The sequence below is a fragment of the Peromyscus californicus genome, unplaced genomic scaffold (assembly GCF_007827085.1).
Source record: "Peromyscus californicus insignis strain IS unplaced genomic scaffold, ASM782708v3 Scaffold_15__1_contigs__length_86483966, whole genome shotgun sequence".
In the NCBI taxonomy this organism is placed as follows: domain Eukaryota; kingdom Metazoa; phylum Chordata; class Mammalia; order Rodentia; family Cricetidae; genus Peromyscus; species Peromyscus californicus.
This window is the reverse complement of record NW_026294447.1, coordinates 77,020,890-77,040,139: the sequence shown is the minus strand read 5'-3', so window position 1 is coordinate 77,040,139 and position 19,250 is coordinate 77,020,890. Positions and strand designations below refer to the sequence as shown.

The 19,250-nt window shown below is 34.7% G+C and overlaps 1 protein-coding gene across 20 annotated transcripts in view; it reads left to right on the top strand.

Moving 5' to 3' along the window:
* The window catches only part of Gphn (gephyrin), a 416,329-nt gene that overhangs the window by 223,167 nt on the left and 173,912 nt on the right, over positions 1 to 19,250 (top strand). For all 20 annotated transcript variants that reach the window (XM_052739502.1, XM_052739504.1, XM_052739503.1 and 17 more), the window contains one exon: positions 11,103 to 11,237. In XM_052739502.1, the coding sequence (XP_052595462.1) occupies positions 11,103 to 11,237 (135 nt within the window). The remainder of the gene's footprint in view (positions 1 to 11,102; positions 11,238 to 19,250) is intronic.

The following is a 19,250-nucleotide window of genomic DNA, read 5'->3' as shown; positions in this document are numbered from 1 at the left end:
AGAAGGTAATTATCACATATGATAGACATGAGTTATTGTGACCTAATCTTTTTTTTAATTAAGAAAATTTTTTCATTCATTTTACACACCAATCAAAGATCCCCCCTTCCTTCCTCCAGCCCCCCCCCCCCCCGTGACTTAATTTTCTAGAAGAACTAACTAATTTGAAAATAGCTCCAAAATGCTATAAGTGAATCTCTTCATGGTAGAACTCAGGAACTTATTTATTGACTGGAATTTAATATTCCTTTGTAAGTAGTAGCAGTATTAGTCATTTTGACATTTTAGCAAATATTTATTTTTCAGTTAGACTTAGTTTTTATTCCTTTACTAAATGATGAGTCATTTATCAAAGCATCTAATGCCTTATTCTTTGTACTGTGCCTCCATAGGAAAGAATGAGAAAAAGAAAAAAGAGGTCACAGTCAATAAAACACCTTTAATGTTCTTGGTGTTTCTTAATACAAATCGATTATTCCATGCCATAAATAATTTGTAACCTAGGTAGAGTTGCAGTTATTATTACTACTTTACTTTCCCAAGTAATTTTGTTGTTCTTAACATCAAAAAGAGAAACTTGATCAATGAATGCACTGACTTTTCAGCAGTTACCAGTGATCAATTTACTACTTATTGCCAAATTTTTTGGCTGCCTGCCCAGCAGGCGTTTCCCATTCGCTCTTCCTAATACTGCACTACATATATCCCCATCACATAGTTTGAGCAGGTTAGCTTAATACAGTCACCGTTTTAATTTCATCTAACCACAGCTATTACTTCAGGTAACACAGAATCCAAGCCCATCACAGCTCGTGTTTCTCAGCTCCAACTTATTTTGAAGTACTGGGGAACAAATTCTGTTTAAATATGAGTATGAATGAAGAAATACACATACCAGCCAGGCAGTGGTGGCGCATGCCTTTAATCCCAGCACTCAGGAGGTAGAGGCAAGCAGATCTCTGTGAGTTCAGGACCAGCCTGGTCTACACAGTGACTTGCAGGACAGGCTCCAAAGCTACAGAAAGAAACCCTGTTTCGAAAAACCAGAAAAGAAATACACATCCCAAGAAGTACCATCTTGGGACTCTGAAAACAAGTCCTGCCATAATGACATGAATTATAAAAAAGAAATTATAAAAAATATAGATATCAGGTTCTCACCACATTGTTTACCACTCCGTCAACTCTTTTAAACTGTAGATATCTCTCAATTTTACTAGATAAGTTATTTTTTCTTAAAACTGATTGAAATAAAGGTGAATATACTGTTGTCTATAATCCAAAAGTAATTTTCATCAATATATGGTAATGTATACATCTCATTAACATGAGGATGAGATTAAAATTATTCCTTTAATTGGCCAGAGTATATCGAGTAGGATTTTCTGAAGTTTCACACTTGGGTGAGAAACCTGATTCAAGAGGATAGAGTGTAAGGAATATGAACTAGAGAAGGAACAAGAAGAAAATAAATTGCACTCTGCTATGTTTAACTCCGAGATGACAACTTGTGTTATATATTGAAAAAATAACTGATAAGTTTGATAGTCAAATTTATAAGGACAAACTATGATCTTAGGACAAAGAAGGAAATTTTCCTTGAGATATATGAGAAAATTTCATCTCACTAATGCAAATTAAATCTTCTAGAGAAGTTCAAAACAATGATGATGTTTCTGTGCTCTCCTTATGAGTCTTATGGTACATATGCACAAAAATAAATACATTGATCAGGACAGAAAATGAATGCATATAAAGGCTATCGAGGACACTGGTGTTATGGGGGAATAATTTTCATAGAATTTAGATAGAGGAGTGTAGATTAAAAAGGAAGGGTTTCCTGTTGGAAACTGGGATAAAAAGTGAAAAGGAGTTAGGCAAAAAGTATGTTTTTTTGTGTTTCATTTTGTTTTGCTTTTAGTATATGGTACCTGTAGAAACTCTTAGGTTTAGAGATTTTCATGAATACACATGATGTGCTTTGATAATAGTCACTCTGCCTACCTCTCTTATCCCACTCTCTGCTATTCCTTATGCTTTCCATACCCCTTTGGGTCTACCTTTTACATATATGTCTTAAATTCTACAAATGAGAAAAAATGTAATGCTCGTTGACTTTTTTTTTTCAGTCTTACTCAAATCACTCAATACACTAATCTGCAGTTTCATCCATTTTCTTGCAAATGACATAAGGGCTCTGTGTCTTAAAACTTGACTGTATATGTTGTATATGTATGTATGAACCTCATTTAAATTTATCTATACAGCTGTTGATGGGCACCCAGAAAGTGGCTTCTGTGGACACTGCCATGATAAACATGGAAACATGAGTGTTTACAGTATAGATATTTTCTGATTCTTTTAGGTAGCAAGCCAGAGTTATATAGCTTTATCAGATGGTAGTTCTCTTTTTAATTTTTGAGACACTTACATGCTAATATGGACTAATATATATTCCCATGAGCAGTGTGTAAAGGTTCTGTTTGTTTGTTTGTTTGTTTTTGGTTTTTCGAGACAGGGTTTCTCTGTGTAGTTTTGGTGCCTGTCCTGGATGTTGCTCTGTAGACCAGCCTGGCCTCGAACTCGCAGAGATCCACCTGGCTCTGCCTCCCGAGTGCTGGGACTAAAGGTGTGCACCACTGCCACCTGGGCTCTTTCATTCTTAATAGCATTTGTAGTTTCTGTTTATTTTCTCTCTGATCTTGTTCTGACTGTAGTGGAATAAAATCTCATTTAGTTGTGGCTTTCATGTGTCTGATGAGTAAAGGTATTGAGCAAATAAATCTTCGTGTATTGATTGGCCATCTGTACTTTTTATTTGAAAAGTATTCATCTTAACTGTACTTTTTATTTGTTCTTTTAATGTTTTGTCTTTTTTGTTCTGTACATGAATCCATTGCCAGGTAAGTAGCTGGCAAAATTGTTCTTCCATTCTATAACCTTTCTTTTCATACTGATAATTGTCTTCAGTTCTATGAAGAAACTTTTTATTTGATGCAATCCCACTTGCTAAATCTTGCTCTTATTTCCTGAGTTGTCCTATTCAGAAAGTCATTTTCTATGTTTATATCTTAAATTGGTTTTTTCCTAGTAATTTCACAATTTTAGTTCTAATCTTACGATCTCTACTACATTTTGTTTTGGTTTTTGTACAAGGTGAAACAGAAATCCAGCTTCACCTCATGTATGTGGGCACCCTGCTATATGACCACCACTTGTTTAAGAGAATTCCCTTTCTTCAGTGTGTTTTTGCCACCGCTGTGGCGAATCAGGTGGCTTTTGCTCTTCCTTTGGTCTATGTTCTGTTTTTGAGAGGGTACCATACTGTTTCATGACTATGGCTCTATAATAATGAATCAAGTATTCTGATGCTTTTACCATTGCTAGTTTTGTTCAGGATTGCTTTAACTGTTCTGAGTCTTTTGTGTTTCCATCTAAACTTCTGATTTTTTTTCAGTCTCCAGGAAGAGTATTATAAGAATTTTGATGGAGATTTCACTTATGTTTGCTTTTGTAATATAACCACTTTAAAATCAGTTCCATCAATCCATTAACATGGGAGATCTTTAAATTACTTTGCAGAAGTCTTCTATGTCTTGAGTTAAATTGGTCCCTAGTTGCTGCCACAGTGATTTCCATAGTGGCTGTACATCTGTGCACTCCACCAGCAATGGGTGAATGTTCTCGTTACTCCACATCATGACACATGAACTGCCATTTGTCTTACTGATCTTAGCTATTCTGACAAATATAAGATGAAATCTTAAAGTAGTTTTGATTTTCATTTTCCTAATGACTTAAGATGTTGAGTATTTCTTTTAAATGTAGTTCCTCTTTTAGAGAATACTCTGTTTAATCTGTACCCCACTTTGAATTGGGTTATTTGTTTTCTTGATGTTCAGTTTATTTTAGTTTTGTTTGTTTGTTTGATTTTCCAGACAAAGTTTCTCTGTGTCCGGACTGTCTTGGAATTCTCTTTGTAGGCCTCAAACTCACTGAGATCCGCCTGCCTCTGCCTCCCCAGTGCTGGGATTAAAGGCATGCACCACCACCACCCAGCATATTTTAGTTTTTTATGTATTTTAAATATTAGCAGATATTAGCCCTCTTTTGGATATGTAGTTGGTAAAAATCTTTTCCCATTCTGTGGCCTTCCACTTTCTCTGAATTATGGTGTCCCTTGTCATGCAGGAGCTTTTCAGTTTCATGAGGTCACATTTATTAATTGTTGATCTTAGTGCCTCTGCTATCAGTGTTCTCTTCAGAAAGTGTTTTCCTGTGCCAAGGTACCCAAGGCTATTTCCCATTTTCTCTTCTATCGGGTTCAGTGTATTCATTCTGTCTTCTGTTGAGGTCCTTGATCTAGTCATAGTTGACTATTGTTCAGAGTGATAAATGTAGATCTATTTGCATTCCTCTACGTGCAGCCGTCCAGGTTGACCAGCACCATCTGTTGAAGATGCTCTCTTCATCGTTTAGTTAATTTAGCTAAGGGTTTATCATTGTATTGATTTTCTCAAAGAACCAACTTTTCCTTTCATTGATTCTTTGTATTGTTTGTTTGTTAGCCCAGAGTTTAATTATTTTTTGCCATCTACTCTTTCTCAGTGTTATTTATCCTTTTTATATTAGAGTTCTCAGGTATGCTGCTAAGTTGCTAATATGAGATCTCCCCAGGTTTTTATGTAGCATTTAATGATCTGAATTTGCTTCTTAGGACTGCCTTCATTGTTTACCATAGGTTTGGGCATGTTGTGTTTTCATTTTTATTTAATTTTAAAAGTTTTTAATTTCCTTTTCATTTTTTAATTTTTTTATTCATTTTACATATCAACCACAGATTCCCCTCTCATCCCTCCTCCTGATCCTCTTCATCTCCCCCCTCCCCGACCCACCCCTCATCCCCTCCTCCAAAAGGGTTAGTTCTCCCATTGGGGGAAAGCTAAGCTTGGTACATTCAGTTGAGGCAGGACCAAGCCCCTCCCCTCTGCATCAAGGGTGAGCAAAGTGTCGGACCATAGTTAATGGGATCCAGAAAGCCAGGTCATGCACTGGGGATAGATCCTGATCACACTGCCAGGGGCCCCTCAAACAGACCCAGCATCTCTCTCCTGTATGCAGAGGGTCTAGTCCGGTACCATGCAGGTTCCACATCTGTAGATCTAATGTTCGTGAGTTCATATGAGCTTGGTTCAGTTGTTTCTGTAGATTTCCCCATTATGATCTCGACCCCCTTGCTAATATAATTCCTCTTCTCTCTTTTCGACTGGATTGCCGGAGCTCGGCCTGGTGCTTGGTTGTGGATCTCTGCATCTGCTTCCATCAGTTACTGGCTGAAGCCTCTATGATGACAGTTAGGCTATTCACCAATCTGCTTACCAGGATAGGCCAGTTCAGGCACCCTCACCACAATTGCTAGTACTCTAATTAATCTGGGTTCGTCTTGTAGATTCCTGGGAATTTCTCTATCACCAGGTTTCTCCCTTACCCCACAGTGTTTCCCTCTATCTCTCTCTCATTGCTCTCCCACTCCGTCCCTCCCCAGCTCAATTATTCCATTCCCTCATGTTCTCATCCCTCATTCCTTCCCCTCTAATAACCCCCTATCCTCAGTTTATTCATGGAGATCTCCTCTATTTCCTCTTCCCAAGGTGATCTGTATGTCCCTCTTAGGGTCCTCTTTATTTCCTAGCTTCTCTGGAGCTGTGGGTTATAGTCTGGTTATCCTTTGCTTTACATCCAGTATCTACTTATGAGTGAGTACATACCATACTTGTATTTCTGAGTCTGGGTTACCTCACTCAGGATGATATTTTCTGGTTCCATCCATTTGCCTACAAAATTCATGATGTCATTGTTTTTTTACAACTGAGTGACTCCATTGTGAATATGTACCATATTTTCTATCCATTCTTCAGTTGAAGGACATCTAAGTTGCTTCCAGGTTCTGGCTATTACAAATAATGCTGCTGTGAACATAGTTGAACAAGTGTCCTTATGGTATGATTGAGCATCACTTGGATATATGCCCAAGAATGGTATCATTGGGTCTTGAGGTAGATTGATTCCCAATATTCTGTGAAGTTGCCATATTGTTTCCAAAGTGGCTGTGCAAATTTCCACTCCTACCAACAGTGGAGGAGTGTTCCCCTTGTTCCACATCCTCTCCAACATAAGTTATCATCAATGTTTTTGATCTTAGCCATTCTGACAGGTGTAAGATGGTATCTCAGAGTTGTTTTGATTTGCAATTCCCTGATGACTAAGGATGTTGAGCAATTCCTTAAATGTCTTTGAGCCATTTGAGATTCTTCTGTTGAGAATTCTCTGTTTAGATCTGTAGCCCATTTTTTAATTTGATTGTTTGGTATTTTGCTCTCCATTTTCTTGAGTATATTTTATATATTTTGGAGATTAGCCCTCTGTCAGATGTGGGGTGGTGAAGATTTTTTTCCCATTCTATAGGCTGTTACTTTGAAAATGGGCCAAGAAAGAAATCAGAGAAACATAACCCTTTAAAATAGCCACAAATATAAAATACCTTGGGGTAACTCAAACTAAGCAAGTGAAAGACCTCTAAGACAAGAACTTTAAGTCTTTGAAGAAAGAAATTGAAGAAGATATCAAAAAATGGAAAGATCTCCCTTGCTCATGGGTAGGTAGGATTAACATAGTAAAAATAGCAATCTTACCAAAAGCAATCTACAGATTTGTTGCAATCCCCATCAAAATCCCAACACAATTCTTCACAGACCTGGAAAGAAAAATACTCAACTTTATATGGAAAAACAAAAAAACCCAGGATAGCTAAAACAATCCTGTACAATAAAGCAAATTCTAGAGGCATCACCATCCCTGACATCAAGCTCTACTATAGAGCTGTAGTAATAAAGACAGCTTGTATATAAAGACAGTATTGGCATAAAAACCGACATGTGGATCAGTGAAATCGAATTGAAGACATTAATCCACACTCCTATGAATACCTGATTTTTGACAAAGAAGCCAAAACTGTACAATGGAAAAAAGAAAGCATCTAAAACAAATGGTGCTGGTATAACTGGATGTTAATATGTAGAAGATTGCAAATAGATCTATATCTATTACCATGCACAAAAATCAAATTCAAGTGGATCAAAGACTTCAACATAAATCCAGCCACACTGAACCTGATAGAAGAGAAAGTAGGAAGTAGCCTAGAATGCATTAGCACAGGAGTCCACCTCTTAAATATAACACCAGTAGCATAGACACTGAGAGCAACAATTAATAAATGGGACCTCCTGAAACTGAGAAGTTTCCTTTTTATTTTTGTTTTGACCTATTTTTTTATTCTGTACTGAGTTGTTTATTTTCCATGAAAACGTATACTTTCTATTGTTGGTAGTCTGTAGCTTTAGTCCATTGTGGTCAAATAGGATAAAAGATGTTATTTTAATTTTGTATTATCTGTTGAGACTTGCATTGTGTCCAAGTATGTAGTCAATTTTAGAGACAGTTCCATGAGCTGCTGAGAAGCTCATTCATGGTTGTGTGAAATTTTCTGTAAGTATCTGCTATTTTCATTTGATTTATGAGGTTATTTAACTCTGGCATTTGTCTTTTATGTTTTTGTCTTGGTGACCTGTCTCTGGCAAAAGTGAGGTATAAGTCACCAACTATCATTTTATGAGGGTCGATGTGTGATTTTAGCTGTAATAGTTTTTTTTTTGTGAACTTGGTGCCCTTGATTTGGTGCAGAGATGTTTAGAATTGCAATATCCTTTTGTTGATTTTTTTCCCTTTTATGAGTTTGTGGTGTCCACTCCTATCTTAATTAGTTTTGGTTTCAAGTCTTTTGTCAGCTGTCAAAGTGGCTACACCTGCTTGTTTCTTGGGTCCGTTTGCTTGGAATATGTTTTTCCATTCTTTTGCTTTGAGGTGATTTTTATCCTTGATGTTAAGGTGTGTTTCTCGGATGCAGAAGAGGAATAAATCCAGTTTCACATCCAGTCTATTAGTCTGTGTCTTTTTATTATGGAATTGAGACCATTGATGATGAGAATTAGCAATGGGCAGTGTTTCTTGAGTCCTGTATTTTGTTATTATGGTATGGGCCCCCCCTCCCTCTTTTGATTTACTGGCCTGGATTATTTATTCCTTGTGTTTTCTTGGGTGTGGTTAACATTTTCAGCTTGAAGTTTTCTAGCACATTCTGTAGAGCTGGATTGGTAGATAGATATTGCTCAATTTGGATTTTATTGTAGAGTGTCTTTGTCTATTGTTATTGATAGTTTTGTTAAGTATAGTACTCTGGGCTGGCATCTGTGATCTCTCATCCAGTTTAAAGAACATCTATCCAGGCCCTTCTAGTTTTCAGATTCTCCATTAAGAAATCAGATCCTATTCTATTGCATCTGCCTTTATTAGTCATGGGGAATTTCTTTTCTGGTCCTGTTTATTTGGTGTTCTGTGTCCTTCTTGTACCTTAATAGGCACTGCCTTCTTTAGGTTAAGAAAGTTTTCTTCTATGATTTTTGTTGAAAATACTTTCTGTGCCTTTAACCTGGGTTTCTTCTTGCTCTATTTCTATTATTTTTTTAAATACATATATACTCTTTTTTTTTAATTTCTTTAGACAGGGTTTCTCTATGTAACTAGCCAAGGTTGTCCTGCAACTTGATCTGTAGACCAGGCTGTCCTTGAATTCACAAAGATCAGCCTGCCTCTGCCTCCTGAGAGCTGGGATTATAGATGTGTGCCGCCACCACCCTGTTATTTCTATTATTCTTAGATTTGGTGTTTTCATGGTGTCCCAGATTTCCTGGATGTTTAGTGCCTGAATTTTTTTTTACATTTAATGTTTTCTTTGACATATTTCATTTCTTCTACCTTGTCTTTTATGTCTTCAATTCTGTTAGTCAGGTTTATGTCTGAAGTTTTTGTTTGACTTCATACATTTTTCTTATCCTATTATTTCAGTTTAGGTTTTCATTAGTGATTCTATTTCTGCTTTCATAAACTGGTTTTATTATTTCATTCCACTGTTTCTTTTCACAGACTTCTTTAAAGGATTTATTTATCTCTTAATTTGAAATCATTGTCTTATGCTTCAGTTATATTGAATATCTCAGGGCCTACTATAGTAAGATTACTGGTTTCTGATCAAAGCACATTGTCTTGTGTGTTCAGTGTACTTTTGCACTGATGTCTAGGAATATAAGTTATGATGATTGGGGTGTTTCTAGATGCTAATATCTGCTTTTGTCTTTATTGTGTGAGTGTTTTATTCTTTGTTTGGTGTTGTTCTCTCAGGATCTTATACATGTGTGTTGTCTGTGTGGTCCCTGGTATAGAGTGCTTCTGCAAGTTATTGGGTGGCAGGGGAATAGATATATGCTAAGAGAAAAGGCTGAGAGGGACTTTGGGAAAGAGATAAGAGGTTCCTGTCCACACGAAGAGGCCAGATTCTCCAGGGAGTTGGAGGTAGAGAGGAGATGCTCCTGAAAGTAGGTTGCAGTAAGACAAAGGATGTGTCTGGAGAGACAGGGATGGAAGGACTAGGTAGATTCAGGATGTATACCAAGAGGTGGAGTCTTGGATGGTGTTGAGGTGGGAGGAAGGGCACCTGCAAGCATGCTGCTACAGGATTAAGATGGAGAGATCATAACGGAAGACAGGAAGGATAGTAAGACTTGCCTATCTGATTCCCGAGCCTGATGTTGCCACCTTATGTCCCTGTGAGAGAGTGTTTCTAGATGTCAGCAGCTGACACAAAAGAGTAGGGATAGGCTAAAAGGGAGAGTTGAGAGGGCCCATAGGAAAGAGTTAAGCTGGGTCCCTGCTAAGAGGCAGGAGTGCCCAGGGAATTGAGGGATGGTGAGAGGAAGGGCATAATGAAGGATGGGAAGGATAGTGAATATTGCCCACTTGACTCAGAACCTGGTGTTCTCAAGATCCCAGGTAGAAAGTGTTTCTAGATATTTATAGCCTCAAGATCCCATTCTTAAACTGGTAATCTGTCTCTAACACTCTAGCACAAAATAAATAAATTATTCATAGTCTAAAGTAATAAATTTGATAACATAAATATTTACATTTAAAATTATCTACATTTTTTCATTTTGTTTATTTTTTAGAATAGTGGTATTCAGTCATATCAATCTTCATCATATTCAAAGATATAACCTAATAGCCAACATTTATTAAATATTTACTATTTCAAACTGCTACAGTTTATTATTATAAACTGTAACTTAAGTACATTATCTTGCTTAACCATCAAAATACTCCAAGAAGCCAGAGGCTATAATTGTCCTCATTTTTTTCAGATAAAGAAAATGTTGCCAGAAATGATATATTCATCAGGGTCCTAGCAGAAGTGAGATAGCACACTAAATAAGTAATTGAGATTTTTAAAAAGGGCAAACATATTTAGACTGAATTTAGAGAAAGCAGGAAGGCAATGTGAGTTTCTGTGGGATTAATAAGCAAAAAACACTGTTCCTAGCTGAATTTTGACGAAAGGGATCCTGAGAATTCCAGGAACTCTATTGCTATACAGAGAAAGAGCTATATATACTCAGACAGAACTATGGTAGTTGAGAGACACATATAACCTCTGATAAAGTGAGGGGAATAAATACCAAACCTTATTCTCCTCTAATTCTTGGTCTCATGCCAGGCCCTGACATATGGAAGAACCCAATTGGAAGTCAAGGAGCACAAAATAGCTAGTTGATGATGTCCATAAAGGTCAGTTAGAAATAAAGAGGATGAAATGTTAGAAAATGAAATTTAAAAATCTAGGAGTATCTAGCCAGGAATTCAAGGTATTAAATGGCAAAGTCAGTTATTGAATAACATATATTTCCTCCTCACCACAGTGCTGGACTGCTTGTCACTAAAGTATTTCATAATATATTGTTTGTTAGAAAAAATTGTAAATCTAAAAAATGTCTGAATCAAATATTACATGTGCTTATATATAATAAGTAACACCAACTGTATAAGAGCTTAAGAGCAAAGAATGACAAAAAAAATCAAACACTAAAAAGATGTGAGTACTTATTTTATATGCTGTGGCCTTTTCCTAATGTTAAACTATAGTCATGCTTGTTTAGATTCCAGATTCCATCATTTCTCGTGGTGTTCAGGTGCTCCCACGAGACACAGCCTCCCTCAGCACTACTCCTTCAGAATCGCCCCGTGCTCAGGCTACATCGCGCCTCTCTACAGCTTCTTGTCCCACACCAAAAGTAAGTGCAGGCCCTTGCAGCTTATGTTTCTCTACTATGAATTCTGAGAAAACTATCAAATGTTCCCCTGCTTGTCAAGGTTGGAGTGCATGCAAAATGCTGGTAAAAATGGATGGAATATATGATAGCTACCACCCATTGTTTAATAGATTATCTTATTAGGAGAGTAGACAGTTCATACAATATGCCTGCTTCTACGTCACAGGTAAAGATACCACTTTCTATAACTTAGGTTTCTTTGTGGTAGACCAATTACTTTTTAGGAAACTTATCATTGTGGGTGTAAAATTATTCTGAGGATGAATGTATTTTTGGCCAATAATCAGCAATATTAACAAAATACTATGACAAATGGGATTTTTTTTTTTTTCTTTTAAACTTCAGGCTTGGATACCTACCTGCTCTAATACCATTCCAAAAAATTTTTCAAACAGACTCGACTTGGAATGTTGCTGCCTATTATTTGGAAACAAAACTAAATTTGTTAGAAAGAAAGTTTTAATGCCAACCTTTGGGAGAGGGTAGGAGTTTCTTAGTTTCTATTTTTTATAATTTGTCCCTGATTTGTGGTGGAGGAGAGACTAGACGCTGTTTCCCGCCTCATATGTTGTGTGTAAGATAAAGTAATGAGCAAGCTTAAGTACTATCATGCCTACCTTCTGGAATATCTCCTCTCTTGAAAAATCACTCACTTGTTCTTTCAAGTTTTGTTTGTGAAGAAACTAATATTGTTATCAAAAGATTACTTTCTTATTTAATAAGACATTGTGTTAGATATCAAGCTGTATTCTAAATTTGCCCTAAGAATCTGACAGTTTTTCAAACTGGCCTTTTTTTCTGTCATGAGATTTAAAAGCAAATATAGCTTTCTCCCTCAACTGCAACTTTTCTATTAGTTTTGTGAGTTATAATTTCATTGACTAGAAATTATCTCAAAATTATTGATGTTATGGTGCGTCTTGTTTTACATTTTATGACAGATGATTGAACACTGTTAGGGAAATCTTCATGTTGCTACTATTACATTTGTATATCATTGTATTTAGATAGGTGTCAAAATAAGTAACAATGTTATTTAAAAATTGAGGTTGTAAATCTTCAAAGAAGAAAAACTTTGAAAACATTCTAGACATAAAATGTATGTTAGTGCTCCTTGGGTACCAGTCACATTTTAAACTAAATGAAAACATGAAGTTCTAAAGACCTAAAGTGCACAGAAAAATCTTATCCATTTTATTATATTAACTAAGTAAATTAATGTATGATTTGGACTACATTAAATTCTGAGTGTAGAAACTAGACTTTTTGTAAAGTCCAGAAAATATTTAAAACTAAAATTTAGGTTCACTGTAAGATTTTTTTAATCTAGCTGGGTGCTGGTTGTGCATGCCTTTAATACCAGCACTTGGAAGGCAGAGGCAAGTGGATCTCTGTGAGTTCAAGGCCAGCCTGGTCTACAAAGTGAGTTCCAGAACAGCCAGGAATGTTACACAGAGAAACCCTGTCTGGAAAAAAAAAAAAAAGATGTTATAATCTACCATATAGTAAGACCTGACAGCTAAAAATACAAAACTGCTAAAGCCACAGTATATTTTTCCAGTATTATAAATGTGCTATACCATAAATATATTTGAATAATATTTTAAGCTCAATATAATTACATGAAATTGTTCTTAAGCCTCAAAACATCTTTTTTACATTTCAAAGAGGATAGCAGATATAATTTCAAGAATCACTTATACTTCTAATTCACCAAAATAAAATTCCCAAATGAAAATGTTTTAACATTTATGAAATTAATGTGCTTATTCATGGAGCAAATGGCTTCTTTTGATACTGTTATTACTTGGTATTTGCATGTTCAAGCTCATTATAAATTATAATAAAGCACTGTCTTTTGAATCCAGGAAAAGATATTTTTTTTTTTATGTTTTTATGTTTATTTCGAGACAGGATATCTATGTAGCTTTGGTGCCTGTCCTGGATCTCACTCTGTAGACCAGATTGGCCTCAAACTCACAGAGATCCTCCTGGCTCTGCCTCTCAAGTGCTGGGATTAAAGACATGCGCCACCGCTGCACAGCAGAAAAAGATATTTTTATAAAATTTTCCCAATCCTAGAATATATGCATTAAAGTTACAGTTATTAGCTTGGCCTATTATCTTTTGCCTGTAATTTCAGCACTCAAGAGCTAAGACAGGAGGATCATAGTTTGAAGCTAGTGTGGGCTATATAGTAAGTTCCAGAACAGCCTAGGATAAAAAGTGAGAACACGTCTCAAAAAAACAAGAAGGAAGGAAAGAAAGAAGGAAGGAAGGAAGGAAGAAAGAAAGGAAGGAAGGAACAAAACTAGAAAATAAAATTTTGCCCTTGTCTAATTTTTTAAATAAAATTCGTATGTGAGATTAAAATATTAATATATTAATATTTACCATTTTGAATATTATTATTTAAAAAGAGTAAAGATTATAAGATCTCCCTAAAGACTAGCTCAAGAGCCATGTGAAGAATGAATGAATGAAAGCCAAAAATTAAGTTTTTCTTGCATAGGCATTTATTTTAAAAGTCATATTCATTAATAATGATCATTTTTACAGCATTTGACACCATCAGCAACTCTCTGCAAATATTCTCAATATATCATGAGTTTCCATAATTCAGTGTTCAGCATCTGATTTCAAATGTGTTGATGTTTAAGCATGGCTTCCCTATGCCCATTCTATTTTCCCCTGAGTTAAATTTCAAGACGATGCTAGATTTTAGCACTTAACTCTGTTCTGAATGAAGTATTTATTTTAATTCTGCATCATAAAAATCTAGGAGAGAAAAGAAGATGAAAAAAGAGTGATTCTCAAATTTCTAATGGTAATATTAACTGTATTAGCATACAAAAGAAAAATAACTAATTTTCAAGGTTTTCTCTAAGGAAAGATACTACATTTTGATTTTAATGTGTTCAATAGGAGGTATTTGTGAAGTATGCAAGGAGTGCTATTCTGTGTAGAACTGAAAGTACATTTTAAATTTGCCATTCCTGTGTTTACTGCCTTCTGGTTGTGATTTATAATTTAGTGGATAATAGTCAACTCTATAGAAATCACCTTTCTGTGTTTCAGATTAAGCATGAAATGTGTCATATACAGAAATAATGTGCAAATGATGTTTCTTTGTATCAGAAATACCTACAATCTTGAATGATCAGCTTTAGAAAGAGCACTTGACCCTGGTAGTGAATGTGATTCCAATGCTTACTTCTCTCCTTAAAAGCCTCACTACATTGAGCAAGATGCTTAATATTTTCTGAGTTTTGTGTCTGTTTGGCTGGCTGTGCCTGGTTGTCAGAAAGGAATAATGAGCCAGTAGACAGCACTTACCACCTTTAAAAACAAAACTGGCTACTATAAATTATAGTAAAGTATAATTAAATGTTATGATTCATCAACAGTTCAAAATATTTAGAAAATTCTCACAGCTATATTCAAGTGATTGTGAAAACTTAAATGAAAGATTTGGGATATAGCTCAATAGTAGAAGATTTGCCTAAGATACTCAAGACTTTGAGGTCCACCCCCAGCACCGGATAAACAAAAAAGCGGTGGTAGCACACATCTGTAATCCATACTAAAGAGGGTATGTCAGGAGGATTTTGAGTTCAAGCCATCCTAAGCTGTATAGCAATACCATCTCAAAACATTAAATAAAAATAAAAATAAAAATGGCAATGCATCAAACCTAATAATTTTATTCTATGGGGTTTTGTTTCTGTAAGTTTTAATACTGAATAATATTTAAGATTTAAGATGAAACTCTTTCTGTCCATTTACATATGAGCACTCATTTCTCTAGGTAAGGGCAGTATCAAACATTTAACAGTGTGTGTGTGTGTGTGTGTGTGTGTGTGTGTGACATACTTTATCTTTGATTGAGTTTGATTCTTTAGGATTCTTCCACCTATAAGAACACATTCTCTGTGTAAAATATGCTGTTTTGGTTTTGTTATAGTTGTTGTTCACTCTTCCTAATCCAATGATGACAGTCAAATATTAAAATATAACAATTGTTCATTGAATGAAATTCTCTACAGCAAATATTTATTTGGTGGAATAATTTATTATTTTATTTTCATCAGGACAATATTTTCTTTTGTATTGACATTTTCTTATAATGAATTCTTACTGGAATGAATGCTACTCCTTTTGCTTTGTGGCAATGCAGAAAATTTTAGGAACAAATTGGGGTTTTTGTCTCTTATTGCCCCTAAATAAAATAGTGCGTAAGTCAAAGAAATGAAATGGTAAATTAATTCTAAAGAAATGCATGCAATGTATAATGCATTCAAGTTCTACCATGATAATGCTCTTCTAAAAATGGTTTGCTAAAAGAATAAGTCTGTAACAGAGAAGTCCTCTTCTTTAATGAACATGATTTACAGTTTATCTCAGTGATCATTTACAGTTATGATGAACAACAAAATATGTAGAAACCAAAAGAGGAAAAAGAAAAAGTACGAAATAGAAAATAATGACCAAGACTAAAAGATGGGGAAAATCCAAAAATTCAACATGTTCACAAGAGAATATTTTTTAAGGACTGATTTTGTTATCTTTTCCTTTTCTAAGCATCTGAATTTTAACATGTTTACAAGGTAATATAGATTATAGTCATCTATTCCCTTGTGCCATAAAAATTAGAAGATAATTTTATGATTGGTAGTAGGAAAAAGAATTTGTACATGAAGTTACCAGGAAATTGTTTTGTTATGCTTAAAAATAAAATGTAAACATTTAATATCTAGCTGAGTAAAATTTATGCACTTGTTTAAATAAATGTAATTGAAATCTTTTCATGAAAGCCATATTACATTAATGTATTAGTATCTAATCTTACATTCAAACAAAGTGCAGAATTAGGATTTCTTTTAGTTTTCTGTTATTTGAACAAAATAATTTATGTTAGTCAGTATAGGGAGATGGCTCACTGGGTAAAGTGCTTTCCTTGCATTAATTAAGACCAAAGTTCTGATTCCTAGCATCCACATAAAAACCTAGAGGGTATGGCAGCCCACCTCCAACCCCAGCATACAGGAAACAGACACAGGGGATCTCCGGAGTAGCTGACAGACTAGTCCAGCTGAATCAGTGAGCTCTGGGTTCAAGTGAGCATTCCTATCTCCATATAAGTTGAAAATCCATCAAAGACATCTGACATCAACATGCATGCACTACACACAGTTGGAATACATACCACATACATACACACACTCTAAAAATATAAATAAAAGAATTTGTATTACTCAGGGTCTTCATTATATGAGTCTGAGAGGCAGTGTGATTTTGTTAACCTATGAAAATTATTGAACTGATACCATATTTTATTCCCTATGAGATTTTTTCCCTGGTAATGTTATTTTTTTATAAATTCTTTCATATTGTCACCATTTTTCTTTGAATAACAGTTGATTATGTTATGTAGCTACTCACCTAACAAAATCTAAGTATCAGAAGTCTGTTTGATCTTACTTGCTGTCACCATAGTCTAAATCAACACTGACTGATGCCAAAAAAATTATGTTCTATTATTTTTAAGAGCCTAAACAATGAGAAAATTCTCCTAGACATCAGTTTTATGTGATTTTTGTCTGAAATTATTGCAACATTACTGTATTGATATTTGTTTGGCTTTTAATGACAAAGAAATTTGGGAGTCTACATGTAGAATCAACAAACAGCACAAAGACTAAAAACCACTGAATTAATTAGATTTTTAAAATGTCATCTAAACATTTTTTAAACAGTTTTTAGGTTCATAGTTTTCTACCCACTTGGGAGGTATTAAACACAATATTCTCATGTGACTGCTCAAATGCAGTCTTATTGATCTCAAACTATTTTTAAAAATTAATGAAGATTCCAAATAAATTCTGTTAATGTGGTTTGTGACTAGCAATATTTACTGTCCTAGAAGTTAAAACTGAGATCTTTTTTGTAATTTTTGCTTAATGACTGTAAAATCAAAATAAGCTTTCACATGTTAACATAAATCTCATTTTTATGAAATCAGAATCAAAAATATGTTTTATACATAGTGAAATGTTTTGCATTGCTTACATTTTTTAAATTACTATTGATGACTGACCAAATAGAAGACATGAATTCCTACAGTGTATTCAGTCTGTTGTGATACTAATTTAGTTGAAGACTGTGAAGGAGCAAATCCAATTCACACAGCTGTATAGTTAGAAAAAGAAGTGCAATATTAGTGTATCAGATAATTGTGGATTTTTTTAAATATCACACCAAAAGTTTATGGTTTTGTTTAAAGGGTAGAAATTTTACTTGATGGATTTAAAGCCGAAAGAATTGCTACCCTTCTCTGGTTGCTATATATGTGATATTAGAAGTTTCTAAAAAATATGCTAATAAAACAAAAATCAGTAAACACTTTGATTTTTAATAGAGCTCATTTCTAAAATATATATTATAATTATGTAGTATATAGATACATACATGGTAGTGTATAAGTGTTTCATATATAATGATAAAATTTACACCATGTAATCTTTTTTCTATATGGTTTTTTTTTTTAGAGGATTCTTGAAATATAAAAATCTAAAACCCTGTTTGTTACCATTCCATCTTCTGATACATTTGTGTGTCTTGCAATTTGAATCTCTCTTTTTCCTAAGAATAATTTAGGAACACATGCATTGGTCATTTGAGTATATATTCTTCCAAATGTTGATATAGTTCATCATTATCAAGAAATCATGTTTGTTTTATGATTTGTTAATATGATCACTCAACTCATCCTAAAACTCTTAGAAGCATTTGAAGATCTCTAGCTCAGAGTTGCAGGAATACGTTTTCTAAAGTTCTAAATTCTGTTTTAGAGCTAGTATTTGCCACAAAAAGAGGCCAGGCAGCAAATGTTTCTACTTTCTTTGGATAAATGGGTTTACTGTTCATTTGTAAAATAAAGTATCTTAAATTTCTAAATCTGAATAATCTTAGTTTGTCAAATGCCTCTTGATTCTTTCTAGTTAAGAATTATGGTCTCTGTGAAAAATAGCTAGTTGGGTTCTTGTTTTGTTTTTTTGTTTGGGATTTTTTTTTTTGTTTTTGCTTTGAGACAACACCATCCTTTGCTATATAATGAAAGTATTTCAATCATACCTACCATTTTATCAAAATCAAGAATGAAGACTTTATTTGTTTAGTTAAATTAATATTAACTGTTTCATTGAGGACAATATTAAATGAAACTAACTTTTAAAAAAGCTGTCCATTGTAGATGTAACCAACCGTCTTATTAAATAAGAAACACAGAGCCGATTCAGAGAAGAAAGCCAAGAGGTCAGAGCTAAGAGCCTCACCCTTCCTGCTTCAGCGATCCTCTTCAGTCAAGAGAACTCTCCGAAAAAGACCTACTTCCTGTGTGTATGTCTTTATATAGTCTAGCTGTTCTGCCTTCTCATTGGTTGTAAACCCAAACACGTGACTGCCTTGTCACTGCCTGTATGTACCGCCCTCCAGGTCCTTAAAGGCGTGCGCCACCGCCGCCACGCACTTACTATGGCTCTAATAGCTCTGACCCCCAGGCAACTTTATTTATTAGCATACAATTAAAATCACATTTCAGTACAAGTAAAATACCACCACAGTCCATCTCAGTAAATAATATTCAATGACTGTCCTATTTAGAGTTATTTGCTAGGCTTATGCTTTTTTGTGCCATTGCTTTTGTGCCATCAATGCAAATGTCAATGTAGGGGGAGGCAAATAATGCTTTAATAGTTAGTAAAATTGGCCTTGAAAACTAGTAAAAGTATTTCAGGAAATCTCCTTGGATCCAAACTAGTAGTAACAATGGTATAATCAAACAGCTAAACTGGCATGCTTCTAGAAAATATTCTGGGTTGAAATGATGTATGTTGAATATTATTCCTTCCATATTTTTCATAGAGACAATAAATATTACAGTGGTATTCTCAGCCAAAGAGATTATTCTCTTTT